This window comes from Impatiens glandulifera, chromosome 3 (genome assembly GCF_907164915.1).
Source record: "Impatiens glandulifera chromosome 3, dImpGla2.1, whole genome shotgun sequence".
NCBI lineage: Eukaryota > Viridiplantae > Streptophyta > Magnoliopsida > Ericales > Balsaminaceae > Impatiens > Impatiens glandulifera.
Genome location: NC_061864.1, coordinates 9,553,633 through 9,574,410, shown reverse-complemented (window position 1 = coordinate 9,574,410; position 20,778 = coordinate 9,553,633). Strand labels below are relative to the sequence as shown.

Here is a 20,778-nt window from a genome sequence, read left to right as displayed (position 1 = left end):
TTTTACACCGGCTAATAATATTTTGCTTGAATATATAGTTATTTAGAAAAAAAAATGTTATTCGTGTAACAAGAAATAACAAAATATCCCGAGGGTGAAGATGTTATACGGCATCTTAATTCTTATGAATGTTGGAACAAACCAGTTGATTAAAGAGAACAACGGAAAGCCAAAATTCAACGGTCCTAATAACATTTTTTTTAATTAAGGAAAACTAGAATAACACACCACAGTCATGACATCAATACTTCAACTCAAAATGCTTTTAATTAGTTGAAATCGATCGAATCCGTGACATTTTTGTCTCTTAAACAGACTATTTCCATTTGACTACCTTGGTGGGTTCCCAAGAACACGTTATGCATGACAAGAACGATATTGACTCTATTCATATGTACCATAAAATCCATTCAAGACCCCTATTGAACCATAAGACTCTAGACATCAACCATAAGCCTAACTAAGAATATAATTCTCCTGAACAATAATAGATATTAATTATATTTGGTGTGGGTGGGAAATATCTAGAAAAATGATTGGGGTGATAATTAAGGGAATCTTTTCAAAAAACAATTTAAAATGTTATAAGAAAAAATATCAATAATCTATAATAATTAGTGCAAAAGTTGAGAAAACTAAATCATAAGATAAGAGTACAAGTTATGTTATATATATATGTTAGTTACTATAAGTTAATTATTATGTTATATATAATTAAAACCTTAACCAAAAAACATCATAATTTTCCTCAAAACTCATAAAACCTCAAAATACACCCACAATGTTCTAGATTCATGTTGAATTTGGTTGATGTATAAAACTTAATAATATGCATTGTAAACTATTTTTTATGAAAAGTAAATGAATTTTAAATAAGCCTTAAAAAATAACCCAATAAAATTGATTATTTAAATAAAATCCCACATCAATCAAACAAGCCCTTAATTTTACTTTCTTCCTCGGACAATTATAGAAGAATGGATCAACAAATTGGAAGTGAAAAAGAAAGAAGCAAGAAGCGAGGGCTTTTCTGTCAATTCATAGACAAACAAACCATAAGCGGTTTCATAAAAAGGCCCATGCGTGGTATTGAAATGTATAGAAAACAGGATGGATGGTTTTGTCAGGTGGAATCATTTCCGGAAGAAGGGTGAGAGAGATATTTATAATTTTCTAGAGAGAGATAGAGAAAGTGTTGAAGTTTGATAGCTGGAGACCGCTTTATCTGAAATTTCGGTTCACAAAAAAAAAAAGTCGTCCTCATCCCTTTAGAAACACCAAAGTAAGTAATATATGATATATGAGAAACTTTGTCTTTTGCTCTTTAGCATTCAATTCTAATCTCTCTCTCTCTTACTATCTCTTCTTCGCGTTTTCTTCCACCTAGCTTCCAATAACCGACCCATCTTCTTCTTCATCATCATCATCATCATGAAGAACAAGAACAAGAACAAGAGCAAGAACAGTTGTATAGTCCATTAGCTGATCTATCACACAAAGAAATCAAAATCTTCTCTTTCTTTTCATTCATGGCATCTGCAAATAAAGGCAACCAGCAGCAGCACCACCACCAACAGTTTCAACATCACCAACACCAACACCAACAACAACAGCAGCACCAACACAATCATTATGATCATCCGCAGGTTTCTTACAATACGATGTCGTCTCCGTCAGCAATTACTGGAAATTTCATGTAAAGAAATCAATCTAAAACACACGCACACTAACTGGGTCAATAATATATAAAGATTCAATTTTTAATTCGTTTATGTGTGTGTTTGGACTGATATTCAGAAGTACTAAAGACGCCGGAAATTATGAACTGGGTGAGTTAGATCAAGCCCTTTTCCTATATCTCGATGGACATGCAGCAGACCCATCTTCATCAGATGCCGGCGGCCATGAAACACAACAAAGGCGTAAGCTTTTTCTTTTCTTTCTCTCTTTTTTCTTGATTAATTAATTAAACGGAAAGTCATGAGGAATACATGTTATAAGTTTGTACGAACTGAAGTTGACCAGATCAACAGACCGGAAAGTCTTTCGGCTTTATTTGAAAATTAAAAATATATTGGGAATTGGAGATGGACCATGACATGTAACAGATAATTGATCGGATTTCTGACTGTACGATGAAGGGGAAGGGGATTTGAGGCAGTTTTCGTTTTCTGTCGTTGAGATTTTATTCGAATATGGAATGGGAGTACTATTATACTACATATTGGCGTGCAGATTATTAACAACAATTGCATGATAAATATTTGTACTATAGAAATTAATAACCACTCTGCAGCCATAGCCATCAATAGTTTTTATTTTCTCTCTCTTAATAATAATTCTCTTGCAGAAAACTCAGAGATCATGAGACCTCCTCCAACTCTCAATATTTTCCCTTCTCAGCCTATGCACGTTCATCCTTCTTCCACCAACTGCAAGGTATTATATATATAATATATACTACTTATTCCGTTATCCAATTTTATTTTTTTATTTTTATTTTTATTTTTAACAGGCAAGTACTGTCATCGGATTAGTCTCTCCGGCAGCTGGTGTTTCCGGCAAAACTGGACTTGATCAAAGACCATCTAAAACTCATGTCAAGGTACATATATATATATAAACATTAATTTAATTAATTATATTCTATGATTTATTTTTTTCTCTTTCCTTATTTAGAGAGAGGGAAACAAGAAAGGGCCAACTTCAAGTTCAGACCAAGAAGGACCTAAAACTCCAGACCCTAAGGTCAATTTCATTATTATTAAATATTTTTTTTTGAAAAAAAAAAGTTTTGATTACTTATCATGAATATTCTGAGGCAGACATTGAGGAGACTGGCTCAGAATAGAGAAGCAGCAAGGAAAAGCAGGCTTAGGAAGAAGGTCCATTGTTTGACATCAACTCAATCAAACCATTTATAAATTAATGCCCTTAAAACAATCAAAATAATGTTGTTTTTGTTCTTTAATTATAGGCTTATGTTCAGCAACTAGAATCAAGTAGAATAAGGCTTACACAACTTGAACAAGAACTACAAAGGGCTAGATCTCAGGTGAGCTTAAAATCGAATTGATCATGATCATATTGATCAGAGTTTAATTAATATAATTTTTCCCTAGGGTTTCTTTCTTGGTGGAGGTTCTGCTGTTGGAGGAGGTGATCAAGGAATTTCCCTAGTTAATAACATAAGCTCGGGTACTAATTATTATTATCATTATTTAATTTCTTCATGTCATGATTATTATAACTTGTGCTGAATTGTTTGGTTGTTTTTTATATGTTGTTAATTAGATGCTGCCATGTTCGACCTGGAGTATGCACGGTGGCTTGAGGAGCATCACCGGCTTTTGTGCGAACTTCAGGCAGCCGTGCAGGAGCATATTCCGGAGAACGATCTCCGTCTCTTCGTCGAAAACTGTCTTGCTCATTACGATGAAATTGTTAACCTCAAGAGTATGATAGCAAAGAGTGACGTTTTTCATCTTATTTCTGGAATGTGGAAGACTCCGGCCGAGCGATGTTTCATGTGGATGGGCGGTTTCCGACCTTCTGAGGTCATTAAGGTATATGTTTAATTAAAATGTGTATTGATTCCGACAAACCCTACTAGAAAGAAAATTAATGAGATGGTCTAGCTAGCTAGCTAGCTCTAGGTTAAAAAAGAAAGGTACGTACAACATTGGTGAATTGAAGAAGATTATTTAAACGTGAAATACGTATAGAAATGATGAACGGATCGTGATTTGTTTCCTAGTAGGGTTTGAATTAGGCAGTATTCCAACCCAACTCATAAAGACATGTCAGTTTCCATACGGTTTAAGGGAGCTAGGAAGAGAGAGAGAAACACGGCTCTCTTAATTTATCGCCATTGAAATGAATGTTGTTGTTTGTATAATCATTACTTTCTTAATTTTAGATTAGGGTTTAAGATTTAGATGTTTTTTTTTTTGTTGTTGTACTTTTGTTATTTATTAATAAATTGATTATTTAAAAAAAAAAAAAAACATTTGCATGCATTAACAAAACTCACATTTTTTTTCATGGGTTTGGTTTGCTGATCAAGATAATCTTGAATCAAGTGGAGCCAGTGACTGAGCAACAACTCTTAGCCATATGTGGTTTACAACAATCTACACATGAAGCCGAGGAAGCATTGTCTCAAGGATTGGAATCACTCAACCAATCTTTGTCGGAAACAATAGCCTCAGATGCCTTGATCAGTCCTCCAAACATGGCTAACTACATGGGTCAGATGGCTCTTGCCATGAACAAGCTCTCCACCATCGAAGGCTTTGTTCGACAGGTAATTATACTTAAATTTGTTCGTTGAGCTTAAACGAGTTTTATTTATATCATTTTGTATAAATCATTTTCAAAAAAGTAATTATACTTAAATTAATCATTTAAACATTTTTTTTTTCTATTTTATTGAATTCAAACATAGATCCATCCATTAACTTATTATAACTAATCTATAAATAAATCATTTGACCTAAACTCAAAACAACAATAAAAGAGAAATGGAAGATTGGGTTGTCTATTATGAGTGGGGCCCATGAAGTAGAAGAATCTTTGGGCTTAGGTGGCCTGTTTTGGAAAACCTAATTCCACCAATTACCTACTCCTCCTCCAGCTCATAAGAAGTTTCCCATGCACCTAAACCTAGGGTATACTCTAATCTCACACTGCTCTTCAACTCTTTCTTCTCACAGTCAAGTCACAAAAAAAAAATATTGTCTTTTTTTCAATGATATCTTATGGGCCCATGATCTAAGTCTCAGTAATGGACCCACTATTTATGATTGTATGAAATGTGAAAAAAGAAACATTTTCACATCAAAGAAGCTTAAGGAAATGTCTTTGTCTTGTGTTTGTGACATGAACGTGACAACAATATTATTATTCTCCTCTTAAGACTAATAATTTGTTTGGAATGTCCATTTTTTTTTTTTTAATTTGCAGGCGGATAATTTGAGACAGCAAACAATTCACAGGTTACACCAATTGTTGACAATCCGACAGGCTGCAAGATGTTTCTTGGGGATAGGAGAGTACTTTCATCGTCTTCGAGCCCTAAGTTCGCTTTGGGTGGCTCGGCCAAGGCAGCAAGAGTAGTACTTAGGACATTAATTAAAAAAAAATATATATTTAGTCGATGTGTTCGATCCGGTAGCTAGTTTAGATCGGTAGTAAGTAGCGAACCAAGTGACTTCGATAGAAGCTGGCTGGCTTGAAACTTTATGCCATGGCCATGCGCCTAGCCTCTTTAATTTCATCTTTATATCTTATGGCTTACTTACACACATAATTATATGATCAAATGAAAATTAATGGCGTACATGAATAGATGGAAAGGAAATAAGCATGTACCAGCTAGCTCTGATCTATTTATTTTAATTAACAAGTTTCTTTTATATTTTATTTAAGCCAATAATTTCATTTACGTACTTCTCACTGGTTTTATATAATATACGTCAATTAATATAAGGGAGTCAAACTAATTAACCATATCAATATTGGTGTTAAAACTTAAAAAAAATATAATATTAATTATTAACACAATAGTACTTATTACACCCATTAATTGATATGAATAAAATTGGATCGTACATGATCTATAATATTATAAAATTTGATATTTGTTACTTTACTGAAATATAATGACATGAACGTTCAAGTATCAAATATGGGTGGACCTTCTCCAACACAGATAAACCACACAAATAGAAATTTGTTTTTTTACATTTTTTTGTAATTAATATTTAATTTATTAACACAAAAAATAGTTATAATTAATATTTATAATATAAAATGATAATTTTAATTAAATTAAATGTTACCTTAATTAAAACTTTTGAAACTTAGGAGCTTAAATGATTTTCTCTATTATTATTATTATTATTATTATTATTATTATTATTATTATTATTATTATTACTTGTTGTCTATATTCTAAAATGAAATCAACAAATATGCATGATGGCTGATGAGTAGATAATTAATTAAGCAGGTGTGGATTGATCATATATATTGGGTAGTCAATTGAACCATCTAAGTAACTCAAATCAAGTATTATTTTAGAACTCATATATAAATGAGAATGGTAATTATTTTGAGAACAACTTTAATAATACAATTTTCAATTTATATTTTTCTTCAAGAAATTTAACATGGTATCAGAACTCTAATGTTAAGGATCTTGGAGAGTTTTCCGCTGTCTCTGTCGGTGGCTAGAGCAGCCATTGACGAGGGCTTTATTTCATTATAGTATTATTAAAGAAGTTGTTGAATAACTTGTTGTTGATGGCTGAGGCAAGGGTGGCAATAACAATAATGGGAAGGTTTTCATCAACCAAGAGCTAGAGGACCATGTTTCATTTCTCCAGCAAGAATTTCTTCACTTTTAAGGCATAGTTGCAAAGGCGATTCCATTAATTTTTCCATGGGCTATAAAGAATATGACTATTACATTATTACGAGTAATAAGTGAATATATTAATCGAACCGTTTCATAAATACTTTTACTAAAATAAAATAAATATACGAAATTTAAAAAGTGATGATAATATTCGATTTAAAATATAATTTATACATTTAAAATAATATAGTTGAAGAAAAATTAGGTTTTAAATAAATGAAAACTAACTATATAAATAAAGAAAAATATGAATATCTAATTTAGTGGTTCAACTAATTTGAGAGAATCTAGGAAAAAAACAAAAAAAAAAGTTAAAAAGAGATATTTCTAACAAAATAAATAAATAAATATAAATAATATAAAAAATTTTATGACACAAATCACCTGACCTCCTTTATATTGTTCAGCTCCAAAGTCATTTGAAAAAAAGTTTATTTGTTTAAACTTATAATATATATAGTTTTACGAACTTACCCTAAATCTTAAAACCCATTCCCTTGACATATACTGATAGTGTTACAGTATTTATGACATAGTAACTTTTTTTATAATTAACCACACAATTTGTCTATCTGAAAAAACAAAATAATAAAAAAATAATTAAAAAAATAAAAAATAAATAAAATTATGAAACAAATGAAGTAAATGCTAAAATAAAATTAAACGAATTTTTTTAAGAAAAAAAATCAAATAAGTTAGAAAAAGATATTTCTAACAAAAATATAAATAGTATAAGAAATTTTATGAAACAAATCAATGTACATATGTATATAGATATTTTTAAAATATAATAAAGAAATTAAACTTGTGGACAGGTTTTGATCCCTTTATATTTTCAGTTTATATCATTCTCTTCAAGAATTTAACCATGAGTGGATGAGTGGTTTGGTGCTTAATTAGTATTGCATGATTCAATAATTTGAATTCATTTGCTGTTTGAATGCTAATTATTTTATGAGTGATCCGAGATGCTTGTTGAAGCCCAACGGTCTCTTAAGAGTCAAGAGATCAAACTCATCTGTTGAGGCCCATAGAGGATTATTAAGGTCAGTATTCAAGCCCAAACCTTCATAAGGTGGTCGTTAAGTATTCTAGAAGATGACCATTATAATGCGATTTTTTATCAAAATTGTCCGGTTTTTTCCGGTTTGACCGATAGTTGTCGGGATAAGGGGATGAGGCGATGATTGTATTTGTGTCTCCGGCTCGATCTCACTTCGATTCTGTCTCCAACATTTTAAACACAATTAAATATATAAAATCACTACTATATTTATATTTATTTGTTTTTTATATTTTAAAAGAGTTTTAAGTTTATTTTTTATAATAATATGAATTTTTAATATACTATATAAAAAATTCGTTTATATAATTTTCTTTTAAAGAATATAATATAAATAGTGTTTCGCGAAAATTTCTCAAAATCGAATAAATATGTATGTTAGTAGAAAAATCTCTAAAGTAAAACGGGACGAGAATGCATGTTTATTCTAGGGATGACAATCTAGGTAATTTTTAGGTTGACGGGTTCTTGTTGGCAGTTTAACAGGTTAAATGATTTTAACTTAAACCTGACATGTTTATTTGTGATTGACATGAATCTGACTCGTTTGACACGATATATCTAACTCAACTCGAACCAAATCCGATGCAATTAATTCACATCTCTATTTCAAATTAAAATGACATCAATATAAAATAAAAATTAAATTAAATTACAAATCTGTTTATAAAATTTTTTACAAAAGAAAATGAATAAATGAATAAGAAAGAATAACATAAAACTCAACTAAAAAGAAATTTATAAACGGGTTATCGGGTCTACTTTGGGTAATGTAAAGTCGACCCAATTTTGACGTGTTTTTAATTAGGTTAAATAGGTCGACCTAATTTTGACCCGAAAAAAAAATGACCCTAACCTCCTGATTTTTTCGTGTTCGATTCGAATTGTTTTTCGTGTCTCGTCCAAAATTAGTCCTAATTTATTCTTATGCACTCAACTCCATTGCCATCATATAAATTGATAAATCTTTGGTAAAATTAAAAACTGAAAACTTTTATTGTTAATTTGGTTATCCATGATTTATTTGTTTGAACTTCAAGAAAACTTGAACCCGTTTGCTTCTCTTTGAGAGATAAAATCGATTATTTTCCCTTTTTAATTTATTGGATAACTACAAAATAAAGAAGATTTATGTGCCTAAATATTTTTTTAACAAATAATTTTATATTTTTTTATTCACGTATTTCATTATATTAAAAAAAATATTATTAGTTTATAACGAGATATAGTTTTAGTTTATTTTTTTTAATTTATATATTTCTTATATTAAAAATTATTATTTAGTTTTATATTAAATTTATATATTTTTTTTATTTCCTTATCCTTAATATTTATCATTATATAACTTTAATTTAATTTTTATATTTTTCTATATTTAATGTTTGCATAATAATTTAAATTTTAAATCAAATTTATTAAATTCTATTCATCATTTTATTTTTTTTATAATAAATTTAATTTAATTTTGATTTTACAGTTCACCCATATTTAAATTTAGATTTTAAATCAAACTTTAATATTTTATTCATCTTTCATTAAACTTATTTTTTTAAAAAGAAAATATTATATTTATCATTCACATAATAAAATATAGTTTTAATTTTTAAATGCATAAAATATTATTTAATTTTTATATTAAAAAGAAAAATATATATTTTTTAAATATTTTCCTTATTTTGTTTTTAGGAAAGAAACATCGAGATGGATTTGTTTGTTCCTAGAACTATATATCCAATCTCCATACTAGATAATCTGGATTCGCCTGAGAAATGGAGGGTTCTTCTCGTTCCAATCCATATACAATAAAGAAGTTCTTGGGGAAGCATATGGTGATCGGAGGTCGGAGCACGACCTTCTTCTTCCGTCGGCTCTCGGTAAACAAGTGTTTCTGAAACATTCCATAGGTAATTCTTTGCTATCGACTATTTTTTTCATGATTAATCATCCATCTACATATTTTTATACAAAGCTGAAAACCCTCTTTTCAAATTCCTCATTATATCGAAAAAGCTCTGAGTTTTAATTACTCACACGGTAATTAATTGTGTCTTTGCTGCTATCTAAAGAACAGCTCAATCGATAGAACTAGGGAATAGTACAAGGATAATATGAAGTGTAATTGTGTTTATGACAGATGGTGAATTTTATTGATAAATATATATATATATGTTAAACAGTAAGTAGCATTAGCAATGAACCTGGTGCTGGATTAAAGCATGCTGTCAGCTCGAGCAGGCAGTCTCCTGAAGAAGTTGCTTGGAACCGTGGGCATCTTGCTTCGAAATCTAGGGTGTCTTAACAGATACAGTCCAGCAATGAGAGAAACTATTCTGAAAGGAGTAACATAGAGTGCTATTGCTGTAATTAGGCATAAGAATATGAAGAGGCAGGTAGCTCTTGGATCTCTCCAGCTCAACAGAGATTGAAATCTTTCTCCCTGTGTAGCCATGTCTCCAACTACGGTTTGGATTCTCCCAGCAACGCTCCTAAGCCTGTCATATCTCATCTTTGTTACATCTTGGGCTTTCGAGGTAGGAAATGTGTCAAACTCTTCATCTAGTTCGTCGGGGTGCACTGCTTCTGCCCAAGAAAGTTTAGTATCCATGTGAGGTGGGTGTCTTGGCCTGAACCGGAAGTTCCATATTCCAATCAGAAACATGTAAAGGAAGATCGTTGGAAGGATCAACTCAGGGTAGCAGATCAATATGAAAAAGAGGAAATGAACTAGGATTGAGGTTACTGGATTCTTCCAGTGGGAAACATCGCTGAGCCATTTACTCATGGAGATCAGCCCTGAGAAGAGAGACACAATTCGGAAGAAGTTAGCTTTGCTTCTTCTCATGCTCCACATGTGAGAGTCCACATCCAGCATGTACTCAACGACTTCTCTCCTTAATGGAGGCTCGGCCCTGCCAAGCCTTACTGCTACTATGTTCATGGCCTGATATCGTAAGCTGTCCAGCTGGCTCACAGTGAATGGATGCTGATAGTGCATTTTCGGCAGTAAAGGCTGGCCATACAGATATATTACGTTTGCTAGAGACAAACAGGTGAACCTGAAGGCTATCTGCAGTTCACCCATCTTCTTCAGACCAGAAGGCTGCAAAACAATTAGTGGATATGCGTGGGTATAAATTCGATCCGTTTCCAAGGTCGATAGCCGGATTCTTACCTTCCCAATTCTCGAGTCTTTTCCAGATCCTTCACCTCCCAGATGACAGTTATCGAAGACTCCCAGCGTGATCACTGTGCAAGGGTCGTAAACCTCCCAGGTATATTGTTCGTTCCATTTTGGATTGAAGTTTTCCAAGATTGTTCGCGTTCTCACCCATTTTTGTCCATACTTGGCCACACAATAGGCATCTGTAGTCTTTCTGCCTTCCTTTGTCTTCATTGGTGAAAGTCCTTGAGCACTTAAAATTCCCAATTCAAGGATCCCGACTGGGCTCTTCCATAGTTGCCTGGAAGTAGGGCGAGTATCGCTTATGTACATGGTTGATTCATCTAGAACGTGATAAGCGCCTTCTAGACAAGCTCTGAGGTGGATTCTGGTGGAGAATTTTAGCTCGTGTCTCCTGTCCCCCTCCAGCATTCCAAATCCGAATCTTTCGAGGTTGAACCAGCGAGCATGAACTGTTCGATGATCCAACCGTCTTTCGAACGTGGTAAGTGGTAAGATTACTCTTCCCACTATTTCATCTTTCGAACCACTCACCTTGTTTTCAACCGTCAGTATCAATTGATCTTCGAATGGCTCAGCTGCCACAAAAAGTAGGTCTTCATTCCATAATGGACTAGTTGTTCGGGTTGGACTTGTCTTGGTTTTCAATATCTGGTTTCCAACTTGAGCCTTGACAAAAACCTGAGGCAGCTGGCTTTTGTCTTGGGATTCTACATCCTGAGCTTCAATCACGTTTACTCTAAGGTACCATAATTTAGGAGAAACATATACCTTCGACCTGACGCTGAAAACACCCTCCCCTTGAACCGAAGCAGCATCCGAATGCCATGCTTCTGGAAAAGCTTCATCTGCTTGGGTACCCATCCATACTGCTAACATGATCTCTCCTTTCAACTTGCTCTCCCCTCGTCTATCCTCCAGTTTATACCACTGAGGTGCCAAGGGACTATCGGGTGGAACCCTAGTTGGCACTTCATTCATGTCAAAAACTACCTTCCCAAGGTAATCATCTCGTCCAACCATTTCTCTATCTCTCACAAAAACTTCAAGAACCGAGGATTGTATCTTCTCTTTTGAGAATGCAAATACCTGGTTCCACTCGGGATTCATTTTCTTCTCGAAATGTTGAGTCTTCCCTTTAAAATTCCCAAGTTTCGCTTCTATGTAAGGGTCACAGTTTCCGGTTACAGGGTTTGTGGGAAGATCTTTGGCTTTCACGACCCGAACATAGAGATAATACATCTGTTCGACTAGGTCATATGTGCTTGCTGCTCTCTCGCTGCTAATCCATCCTCCTCCACCACGCAGTCCACCATGTGGCCACCGCTCCCCTAGCTTTGGATTTGTATCTTTCAGTTTAAACTCATCTTGATTGTTGGTTGCCATTGAATATATTCAATACCTATTGCTGTTATAGGAGAAAGAGCCACAAGTATAGATGATTGATTAGTAATGAAAATTCAAAGGCCTTTGTGAACTCAAAGAAGCTGTGTTTGAGACAATGTTACCTTTTCTTTTTCTGTTTCTGATGATAGTTTATCTCTTTCAGTTGACCATGTAAAAGGCTGCGAACACAGAACTTTAGAAGGAAATCAAATCTTCAAGTGATCTTTCTTTCCTCTTTTGGGACTCCCCTCTCCAGGTTTGGCTATCTCAAGGCTGAAATTAAGCTTTCTATTTCTTGTGAGTTATTGATATTGAACTAAATGGCAGCAACAACTAGAATGCTATATATGCTAAAGTTATGGTCATTTTCATGTGCTTTGTTACAACGCTTTGGCTTAAAAGGTGACTATTGTTGTTAGTTTCAATTGTATCATAAAAGAAGTAATTTAAGCTTATTCTATATCAATAATCATATTCACGAAGACAAAGATACTTTTTGAGAACATAAAGAAAAAGCCATCGAATTTTATCTTTCATAGATTCTTTCCTCCTTTATTCTTTTCTATTGTGAAAGTAGCAGAAAATACCTCTTTACCCTTAACTTACTACTCATATATTCTCATACACAGAATGCTAATATTCTTTTATTTAACACTGCTAGAAGAGAAGTGGAAACAGAACAGAAAAAAAGAAGTAAAAAGCATAGAAAAAGCCATGCACAAAAGCTTCATGGAATAAGTCCATGACAGGTAAAGCTGTTCTTACCTTTATTCTCTTCTATCTTTCTGTGCTGATTTATTCAATTTTCAACTGTCATCACAGCCAGTTTCCTGCAACTGCAAATTGGAACCTTCTTTAAGCTTCTTTTGTAAAACAATAACTTTTGGCCTGGCCCTAGATTTGTAATTCAAGTTTCTAGTTACTCTTCCTCCCCGCTCCAAATGTGGCTCAAAGATTTTTATTCCATGACATGTTTTTTCGCACTTCTTGATCTTTCTAGTTCAATAAAGTTACTTACATGTGTTGTTGGTGATTAAACAGATGATGATACCAATGGATTAAGGATGATAAGAACCCAACTTACCTTTGGAACCAAACAACAACCTCTCATGTTGGGCCTATGCCTTCCCAAATAAAGCCCAAATTAGTGTGGTTTTCCGGGCCCAGGTAAACCTTCGGGTTATACTTTATAGTTTGCATCTGTTTATAAAGATATGATAAACAGATAAAGAGCCCATTTAATTGAAAGTGGTTATACTTTCTACTTGTGATTCAACTTGCATAAGGGGACCCCTTTTGCATACTCAGTAATATTAAATATAGATAAATAAATTGTGGAATGCAACTTGACACTTGACAGTGCCATTTCCTTTGTTTGTAGTTTGTTCTGTACTTACCACACAACCATTTTTTTTTTTCTCTTAACTAATAATAATAGCAGCTGGTTCGTGGGGACCATTGATTTCCTACATCCTTCTTAGGTTTGTTGAATGGGCCAATAATTTTGGTAAGCCTCTGGGCCCCTTTACCTTCTTGGACTTTATTACCAATGCATTTTTAATTAAGAAAACTGGGCCCTTATTTCATTGTCACTAATTCGATGCCCCCACTTACTGTTTTCGGATCCATTCTCCCTATATATAGCTTAATCCCGGTTATTCAGAAAAAAAAATAAAAAAAATGTGTAGGACAAAACAACATGTCCGGTCATTTTCATTGTTGGGACTATACATAGTTCGTCCCCGCTCGACCGGCCCACTGTCCGACTGCTACGGCCGACTTTATTGAGTTGTTATACTGCATTGGTCATTGTCTAGGTCCAGTGACGATGAACAGCCGATGACTATATCAACCTACAGCCTCATTTATGATGTCCTGCAATTACCCTCTTCAAAATGCATGCTTGTGTTTGCACTAGGTTTTTTTCGTGTGGTTTCTAAGGCCATGTCAAACCTTAGGAAGATTTTTTTTTTTTGTAAATAGGCTTAGTTATGGTTTGCCACACATAATTAACCTATGGCTTAGTCAATTGCCAGGTCATCCAGTGCCTAATTGAACATCAATAAGCTAGGAAGGAATTAGGAAAACCTAATGTTAAATTTCTTATTAGTTGTACACTTGTACTTGTTATAGTTTTGTCGAGAATAAAGCGACGTGATATCTACCGTTATACACTAATTGGGCCATCGATGAAGATGGTTTCCTAACTCCTTAAGCGTACTTCTGGGTTTTAATTACATTCAACTTTGGGCTAATCCTCTGTGGTCCAATTCTAATATCCAAACCCTAACACTTTACACACTAATGAAAACAAAATTAAGAAGTGATTCATTAATTCTATATTATAACATAAGTGGCCCAGCTGCTTGGTAAATGGCCAAGTCCACTTCAAATTTTCTGTAACATATAAGAAACCTTACTCAGTTATGATTAAATGCTAGTTGATTCTCCCTAAATTTTTAGGGCCGGCGATTGTCCTCCCCTCCTCCGGTGGTCTTCATGGCTATCGGGGGGGCTTCTTTAATTTTGTTTTCTTTGACGTTTGTTTTTGGTGAGATCTTCTTCAATGGAGGATCCTTTGTTGATATTTGATCTTTTCGGGGATGACCCATCCAAAGTGGAGCGAAACCCATGTTAAGAAAAAACATAAAGACCTGTTTAGGTATTTATTAGCGCATAAGCCAAAGGACACAAAATTATAGCAATATCTTTTTAACTCTCAAAATTTGACTACCTTTATATAGTAAATAGGTTAAGTTAAAAAATCATGAATGATAAAATGTCTCTATTTCTCATAAATGATGAAATATGGTCACCGCATAAACACCTATCGATTTAATTCTCATTCATAGATGAGTTGTTGAATATTATTATTGTTATTAGTCAATGTATTTAAGATTGTATATAAACATTTACCCAAACCAATTTTACCACTAAAAGTTTTAACATGTAAAAAACAACACTAGAAATTGAGATAAAACTTTGGATCTATCTACGTTATCTTCTTGAAGTTTCTTGTATGAAATTAGAGTTGGTTCGTGTGTGCCATCTTACAGTTTGGGTTAGAGACACATAACTTTTCAATAAATAACCTCTTACATGTATCTTCCTCTGCTTTATTTGGGATTTCATTCTTTGTAGTTATAGTTGCAGATGATGCTATATTTCGTGTTGGATCCTCTGCTCTCAAACATTCCTGGCTCTCATGTTCCCTCTCACATGGAGGGGTTAAAAAAAAAATCTATTTTTACCCCTCCCCTGAGAGGGAACCGATGGAGCAGGTAATATTTGGTAGCAGAGAACCCTAATCCCTACATTAGACTTCGATCTATGATACGAACAATGATTTCAACTTCGACATTTGATCTTTGTCAGAGATTCTTTGTCCATGGTCCTGATGGAGGAGTGATTCATTATAGTTTTACTATGTTTGTTTGAAAAGTTAAGTTTTTTTTAACTATATATGTAGTTTTTCTTTTCTTTTCATATCTCTATCCCTCAACCTCAATTATGTATGTACTTATTATCCATGTAATTATTATAGCATTTGTTGTATCAATAAATTACAACTTATGATTTATCATTTTCTCCTGCCACTACTCTTTTTTAGTACAGTAAAGTGACTTATTTCTCCTCTCTTGATGTCTCCAAAATTTCTAAGTTTTTAAATTCAAATATTACTAAGTTTTTTGTTGGGGTCATTTGTTACTCGTACTCTTTGATTCGGGTAGAGATTCTTTCGAAAACCTTTGAAACTTTTATAAATTATCATATAATTTTTTTATTATCTAAATTGTTGTTTATATTAGTTATAAATTGATCATATTATATGAGAATTAAAATAAAAAATTCAAAACTTGATGAAAAGGAAAAGATGTAATATAAATGCAAGAAAACGACTGATCATCTTCTACCGATTAAAACAGTGTCGGGTTGGGGCCTGTGTACGGTCCCCGCACTACACACTACTACAGTTACTAGAACAGCGCCTTGCGCTTTCCAGATCATCCTTCATCTTCTTCCTTTCTCATTCATTCATTCATTCATTCATTCATACGCTCATCTCTCGTATAATAAGAGAGAGAAAAAGGAGCAAGAATCCACGCAAATCAAACGAAGAACCGCCTGAGAAGTAGTTTGCAGGAGGCTATAGAAGTTGCCTCTTGTAGGATCTGAAGCTAGATCCACTTGCTGTGAACGTATTGGACACGAATCTGTTCATGGCTGCACAGCCGGAGACCGGAGGAAGTTCCTTCACTGCTCTTCTCGGACTTCCTGCTAATCAAGCAATGGAGCTATTGCACTTAGATTCTTCTTCTCGCCCGACTAATTCGCCCGAAAATTGGAACAATAATCGAGTTACTTACAATTCTCACCCGCTCAATTGCACTCCCACTTTCCCGTCGAACGCAGCTCTACTTGAACGTGCAGCGAAGTTCTCTATCTTTGCCGCCGCGGGGACGGAAACTTCAGAGACCTGCTCAATTCCGTCAAATTCAAGCGCTAATTCGCAGAAGGTGAAGCAAGAGCCTGTCGATTCAGAGCCAAAGCCAATGATATCAATAGATCAACATGATGAACAATTGATTACTAGCACAGATAAGAAATCAACCAAGAGAAAGGAGATGGAGAAGAAGGTAATCACCATTCACCACTAATCATCAACTTTTTATTTATTTACTTATTTAATTTGTTCTTAACTGAAACAAGCTAATGCAATCCAGTATGTATGTTGAATGAATTAGTGTAAAAGAACCGGGAAAAAATGCAAGAACGTGGTTATTAACGAGGAAGACGGCGAAAAGCTGCCATATGTTCATGTTCGAGCTCGTCGGGGGCAAGCTACAGATAGTCATAGCTTAGCTGAGAGAGTAAGCTCTCTCATAATTTGATCTTAATTATTATTAATATCATAATTTGATCTCATAATGATTTTGATATAGGCTAGGAGAGAGAAAATCAATGCCCGTATGAAGCTACTTCAAGAACTGGTCCCTGGATGTGACAAGGTAGGTTGCAGAATTCATTGAATTATTTTTAAAGAATTCCCCTTTTCAGATCAATCTTATTATTATTATTATAATAGCTAGCTCATACATAAGTATGATTAAGCTCTTAAAAATACTGCAATGTCACTGTCACCTTTTACCAAAAGTTAATTTTACTTTATGCCAGAAATGTGCAAAGTCTTCGTCTAAACAAGAATCTAGGCAGGTTTGATCTTGGGTTTTGTAAGTTTTTTTTTATTGAGTCTTTTATTTTTTTTTAATTGTTTGATAAAAAATTAGGTTATTAAGGATTTTTGTAATATGAATTATCAAAATGTTCAATCCACTAAGTTAGTTTAAGCAGTAAGAGTGGAGTGAGGCCATCTTAGCTTCTACATTAAAAATAAATTTTATTTTATAAATAAATAAATTTAATAAAAACAAAATATATGATATTTTGGTGTATCAAGTAATTTAATTGTTAAAATGACAGTGATCTGATAAAAACTGTTTTTTGTTTTTATTTTTAAAACTAAGAAAACCCAGAAAAACCTAAGATCATATGAGCTTTTAGTTTCAATCAGCCACAAATTCAAAATCAAATTATAAGATAAAATCTATTTGACAAGAGAGCTTGGCAAAATGGGAATTTTTTTTAAAGATTATGCTTCAAACTCAACAGTAACACCATAATAAAATTACTTGTTTTAACCCTAACAATATATTGAAATGAGAAGAGTTTAAAGGAATAAATATCCACTTTTAGTGTTTATTCTGCCCAAGCCTTTTGGTTTGATGTTTCTTCAATAATTTCTATAAGAAAACAAAAAGTGCAGAAAATGGACCAGTTTCATATAGCCTGTGGTCACAATTTACAGCTGTTGTTGGCAGTTGAATTGCATTATGTGATATTTTGAGTAAAATTCTATTCTTATACACCCACTTCAATCGGTTACACTAAATGTGGAAGTTCTATTGGATTGTCTGTTGACCTTCCTTGAAAGAGTAAGATTTTGTTATCTTCTATTTGGGTTCTAGTTTCTCTATTCATGAATCAATCCCCATTACCCGAGGCTTAACTATTTGGAATCTTTTCATTATTAATGTCTTACTCTCTTGATTTTTTCTCCAAAGAGGATGGTTCCTCATTTTCTGTCATAATAAAGACATGATCGGTCTGTTGAGGATGGTTATGAACTTGTGGATGAAACGTTTCTTGTTAACTATTGTAGTAGTGCAAACAAGAATTGGAAAATGGATTGAAGACAATAACATATGTTGATATCTTTTAGGACAATGTGATAAATTGAATTGGCTTTGTTGTTTTTTGTCTTAAAAACTTTGATTGATTTTCGTGACCTTTTTTTAAAAAAAAAACATAGTTTTTAGGACAATATGAAAATTGTCACTATGCTTGAAAAGGCAGTTTCATGATAATCAAAGCCCCTTCAATTTGATTATTAACAGCTCTCCAAGTAGAGTATTTGTGGAAGTTGAGTCACCAATTAGGAAAAGCCTAGCTAAATGGAAATTGACAATTAAGTTAGCTATGTTCTTGATTTTCTTGTTGCGACTCATGTGTGAGTTATTTCTCTTTTGAGAGGAAGAGAGTGGTGCAAGATTGAAGCTTGTTTAGTGAATCACATACTCTTTTGATAGTGAATATTGATCAGGTCAAAGTGAATGATGTAGTAGGATATTCAAAGTTTTATCATTGCTTGGGAATGTTTTGAGTTTTAACCCTATTTGTAAACACTTTCTGTTTCTGGATATATTCCAGACCCAAATGAGAAACTGACATTGTTTCTAAATGAGATCTCATATGGATCCATATGAAATATGTAATCTGTCTTAGAAGACATTCAACATACGGTTCTTGATCTTGTTTGGATTGAAATGTTCTTAATTGCTTTTTATCATTTCAACCATCCTTGTAACACATAATCCTGTTCAGATTTCAGGTACAGCTATGGTGCTGGATGAAATTATTAATCATGTTCAGTCCCTACAACGTCAAGTGGAGGTCAGTCATACACATCATGATGAATAATTCTACATATAATTTAACTCAATTTTATTGTTCTTTGCACTAATTGGATTTATTTAATTATGTAATTAATTAATTATCAGTTTTTGTCTATGAGACTTGCTGCTGTTAACCCAAGGATTGATTTCAACATTGAGAGTGTACTGGCTTTAGAAGTAAGTTTTCTTTATGGTATGATGTTTCTGTTGAATGAGTAATTAACTAGTTATATATAATAATGTTGATGAATTGCAAAAATGGCAGAATAGATCATCCCCTACAGAGAGTAACTTCCCAGAAGGAATGATGATACCGCCAATATGGTCTGAAGGTCAGTTTAATGGCAACAGAAGTAATATTCAGTATCAACAACAATTGTGGCCACCTCCTCTTGATGGACTTGTTCTTCATCATCCAGTTTGGGGAAGACAGGATAATCCCAATTTCATTAATACCCCCGACAACTCAATAATGAGCTACGATTCTTCACCCAACTCAGGTTAGTTAACTAATTATTTACCTTCTTTTTGGCACTGGATTCTTCGAATTACAAGATGATGATGATGTGCAATTGTTTGCACAGCATCTTTATATTCAAATCATGCGAAAATGGAGCTATGAGAAGGTAACACCAGTAGAAGATAGTAATACTGTACATACATATATTATTATCAGTACAGTATTATTAGCAGTTAGTGGAAGAATTAGAGAGAAGAAGACCATGTTGGATTGGCGCCAATAAGTGGATGTTTGGCTTAAATTTAGCCTATTTATTTAATTAGCAATAATACTGATTTAGAAGAGTTAGAAGATATGATACTTCTCATGTATGAAAATACTGAATATGGTTTGGTAATGCACTTTAAAATTTCACTATTTATTATAGGGAAGTTTGTATTATCATGTTTCATATATGTCCTTAACTAGTTCCTTTTTTTTGGGGTTTGTTTCATTATTAAGAATAAGTAATTGTTGTCATAATGAGTGGTTTACTTAAAGGGGTTTATTTATTTATTTGTTTATAGAGAGATTTGGCCAAGATCTTCCAAAATCTGGATCTGGATTCTGGAGAAATAAATATTTTAAATTAAATAGGAAGAAAGCATCTACATATAATAATAATAATATGATAGCAGAGTATAAAATTCAGTGGAAATCGGGATGTGCTTCTTCTTTGCACTTTCTTACAAGTTTCTTTTTCTTAAATAACCAGAGTTGATTTTTGTTTTGTGAACCGGGTTTGGTTCTAAAGGTGGCTAGCACGAACCCCACAATTCCGGGAATTGAAAAATAGTAATAAACTCTTTGATTAATATAATAAACCAACTAGGATAGTAAAACAAGGTCTTCTCGAGCCATTTGAGTTGGAACATGTATAAGGGTCGAGTTTAAATAACTTAGGTAATGGGCAAATCCAACTCTTTCATCTAACTAATGACCAAATTTAGTCAATTAAACATCCATAGCTGGCTAGCTGCATTGTTGTCCAAATTGGGTAACCATTAATATAGGCCATTGACAAAAAAAAACTACACTTGAAGAAGAAGAAAGTGGGCAATAAAGCTTTTCCATGATCAATTACTGCAAAGAGATTGTTTAATTTATACAAAGATTTCCAAATTCAGGAAATATGTTTAAAATTGGAGGTGAGAATTAGATTCAACTCTTAAGAAGTGTTTATTTAGAGGAGATGTGTGTATAATTAAAGCAGTT

The 20,778-nt window shown here is 33.2% G+C and overlaps 3 protein-coding genes and 1 long non-coding RNA gene across 4 annotated transcripts; 3 read left to right on the top strand and 1 right to left on the bottom strand.

Moving 5' to 3' along the window:
• Nucleotides 1-1,489: 1,489 nt before the first annotated feature.
• LOC124929671 (bZIP transcription factor TGA10) lies at nucleotides 1,490-5,154 on the top strand. Its single transcript, XM_047470071.1, has 11 exons — nucleotides 1,490-1,696; nucleotides 1,801-1,922; nucleotides 2,351-2,439; nucleotides 2,516-2,605; nucleotides 2,680-2,748; nucleotides 2,814-2,885; nucleotides 2,978-3,055; nucleotides 3,123-3,198; nucleotides 3,295-3,566; nucleotides 4,067-4,306; nucleotides 4,966-5,154. The coding sequence occupies exons 1-11, from the start codon at nucleotides 1,530-1,532 to the stop codon at nucleotides 5,116-5,118; spliced, it is 1,428 nt and encodes a 475-aa protein (XP_047326027.1). The 5' UTR covers nucleotides 1,490-1,529; the 3' UTR covers nucleotides 5,119-5,154.
• Nucleotides 5,155-9,688: 4,534 nt separating this feature from the next.
• Nucleotides 9,689-12,316, bottom strand: LOC124931491 (FT-interacting protein 1). Its single transcript, XM_047471969.1, has 2 exons — nucleotides 12,174-12,316; nucleotides 9,689-12,073 (listed from the first exon to the last, which is right to left on the bottom strand). Exon 2 carries the CDS (start codon nucleotides 12,049-12,051, stop codon nucleotides 9,694-9,696), a length of 2,358 nt encoding a protein of 785 aa, XP_047327925.1. The 5' UTR covers nucleotides 12,052-12,073; nucleotides 12,174-12,316; the 3' UTR covers nucleotides 9,689-9,693.
• On the top strand, nucleotides 11,015-13,520 carry LOC124931492. The gene is made up of 4 exons (XR_007098700.1): nucleotides 11,015-11,156; nucleotides 12,215-12,453; nucleotides 12,713-12,800; nucleotides 13,093-13,520. It is a non-coding gene; the product is annotated as an uncharacterized LOC124931492 (long non-coding RNA).
• A 2,416-nt stretch (nucleotides 13,521-15,936) lies between these two features.
• Nucleotides 15,937-19,971, top strand: LOC124931838 (transcription factor bHLH48-like). The gene is made up of 7 exons (XM_047472411.1): nucleotides 15,937-16,688; nucleotides 16,797-16,922; nucleotides 16,995-17,060; nucleotides 18,994-19,062; nucleotides 19,170-19,241; nucleotides 19,330-19,564; nucleotides 19,649-19,971. The coding sequence occupies exons 1-7, from the start codon at nucleotides 16,272-16,274 to the stop codon at nucleotides 19,684-19,686; spliced, it is 1,023 nt and encodes a 340-aa protein (XP_047328367.1). The 5' UTR covers nucleotides 15,937-16,271; the 3' UTR covers nucleotides 19,687-19,971.
• The last annotated feature ends 807 nt before the right edge of the window (nucleotides 19,972-20,778 follow it).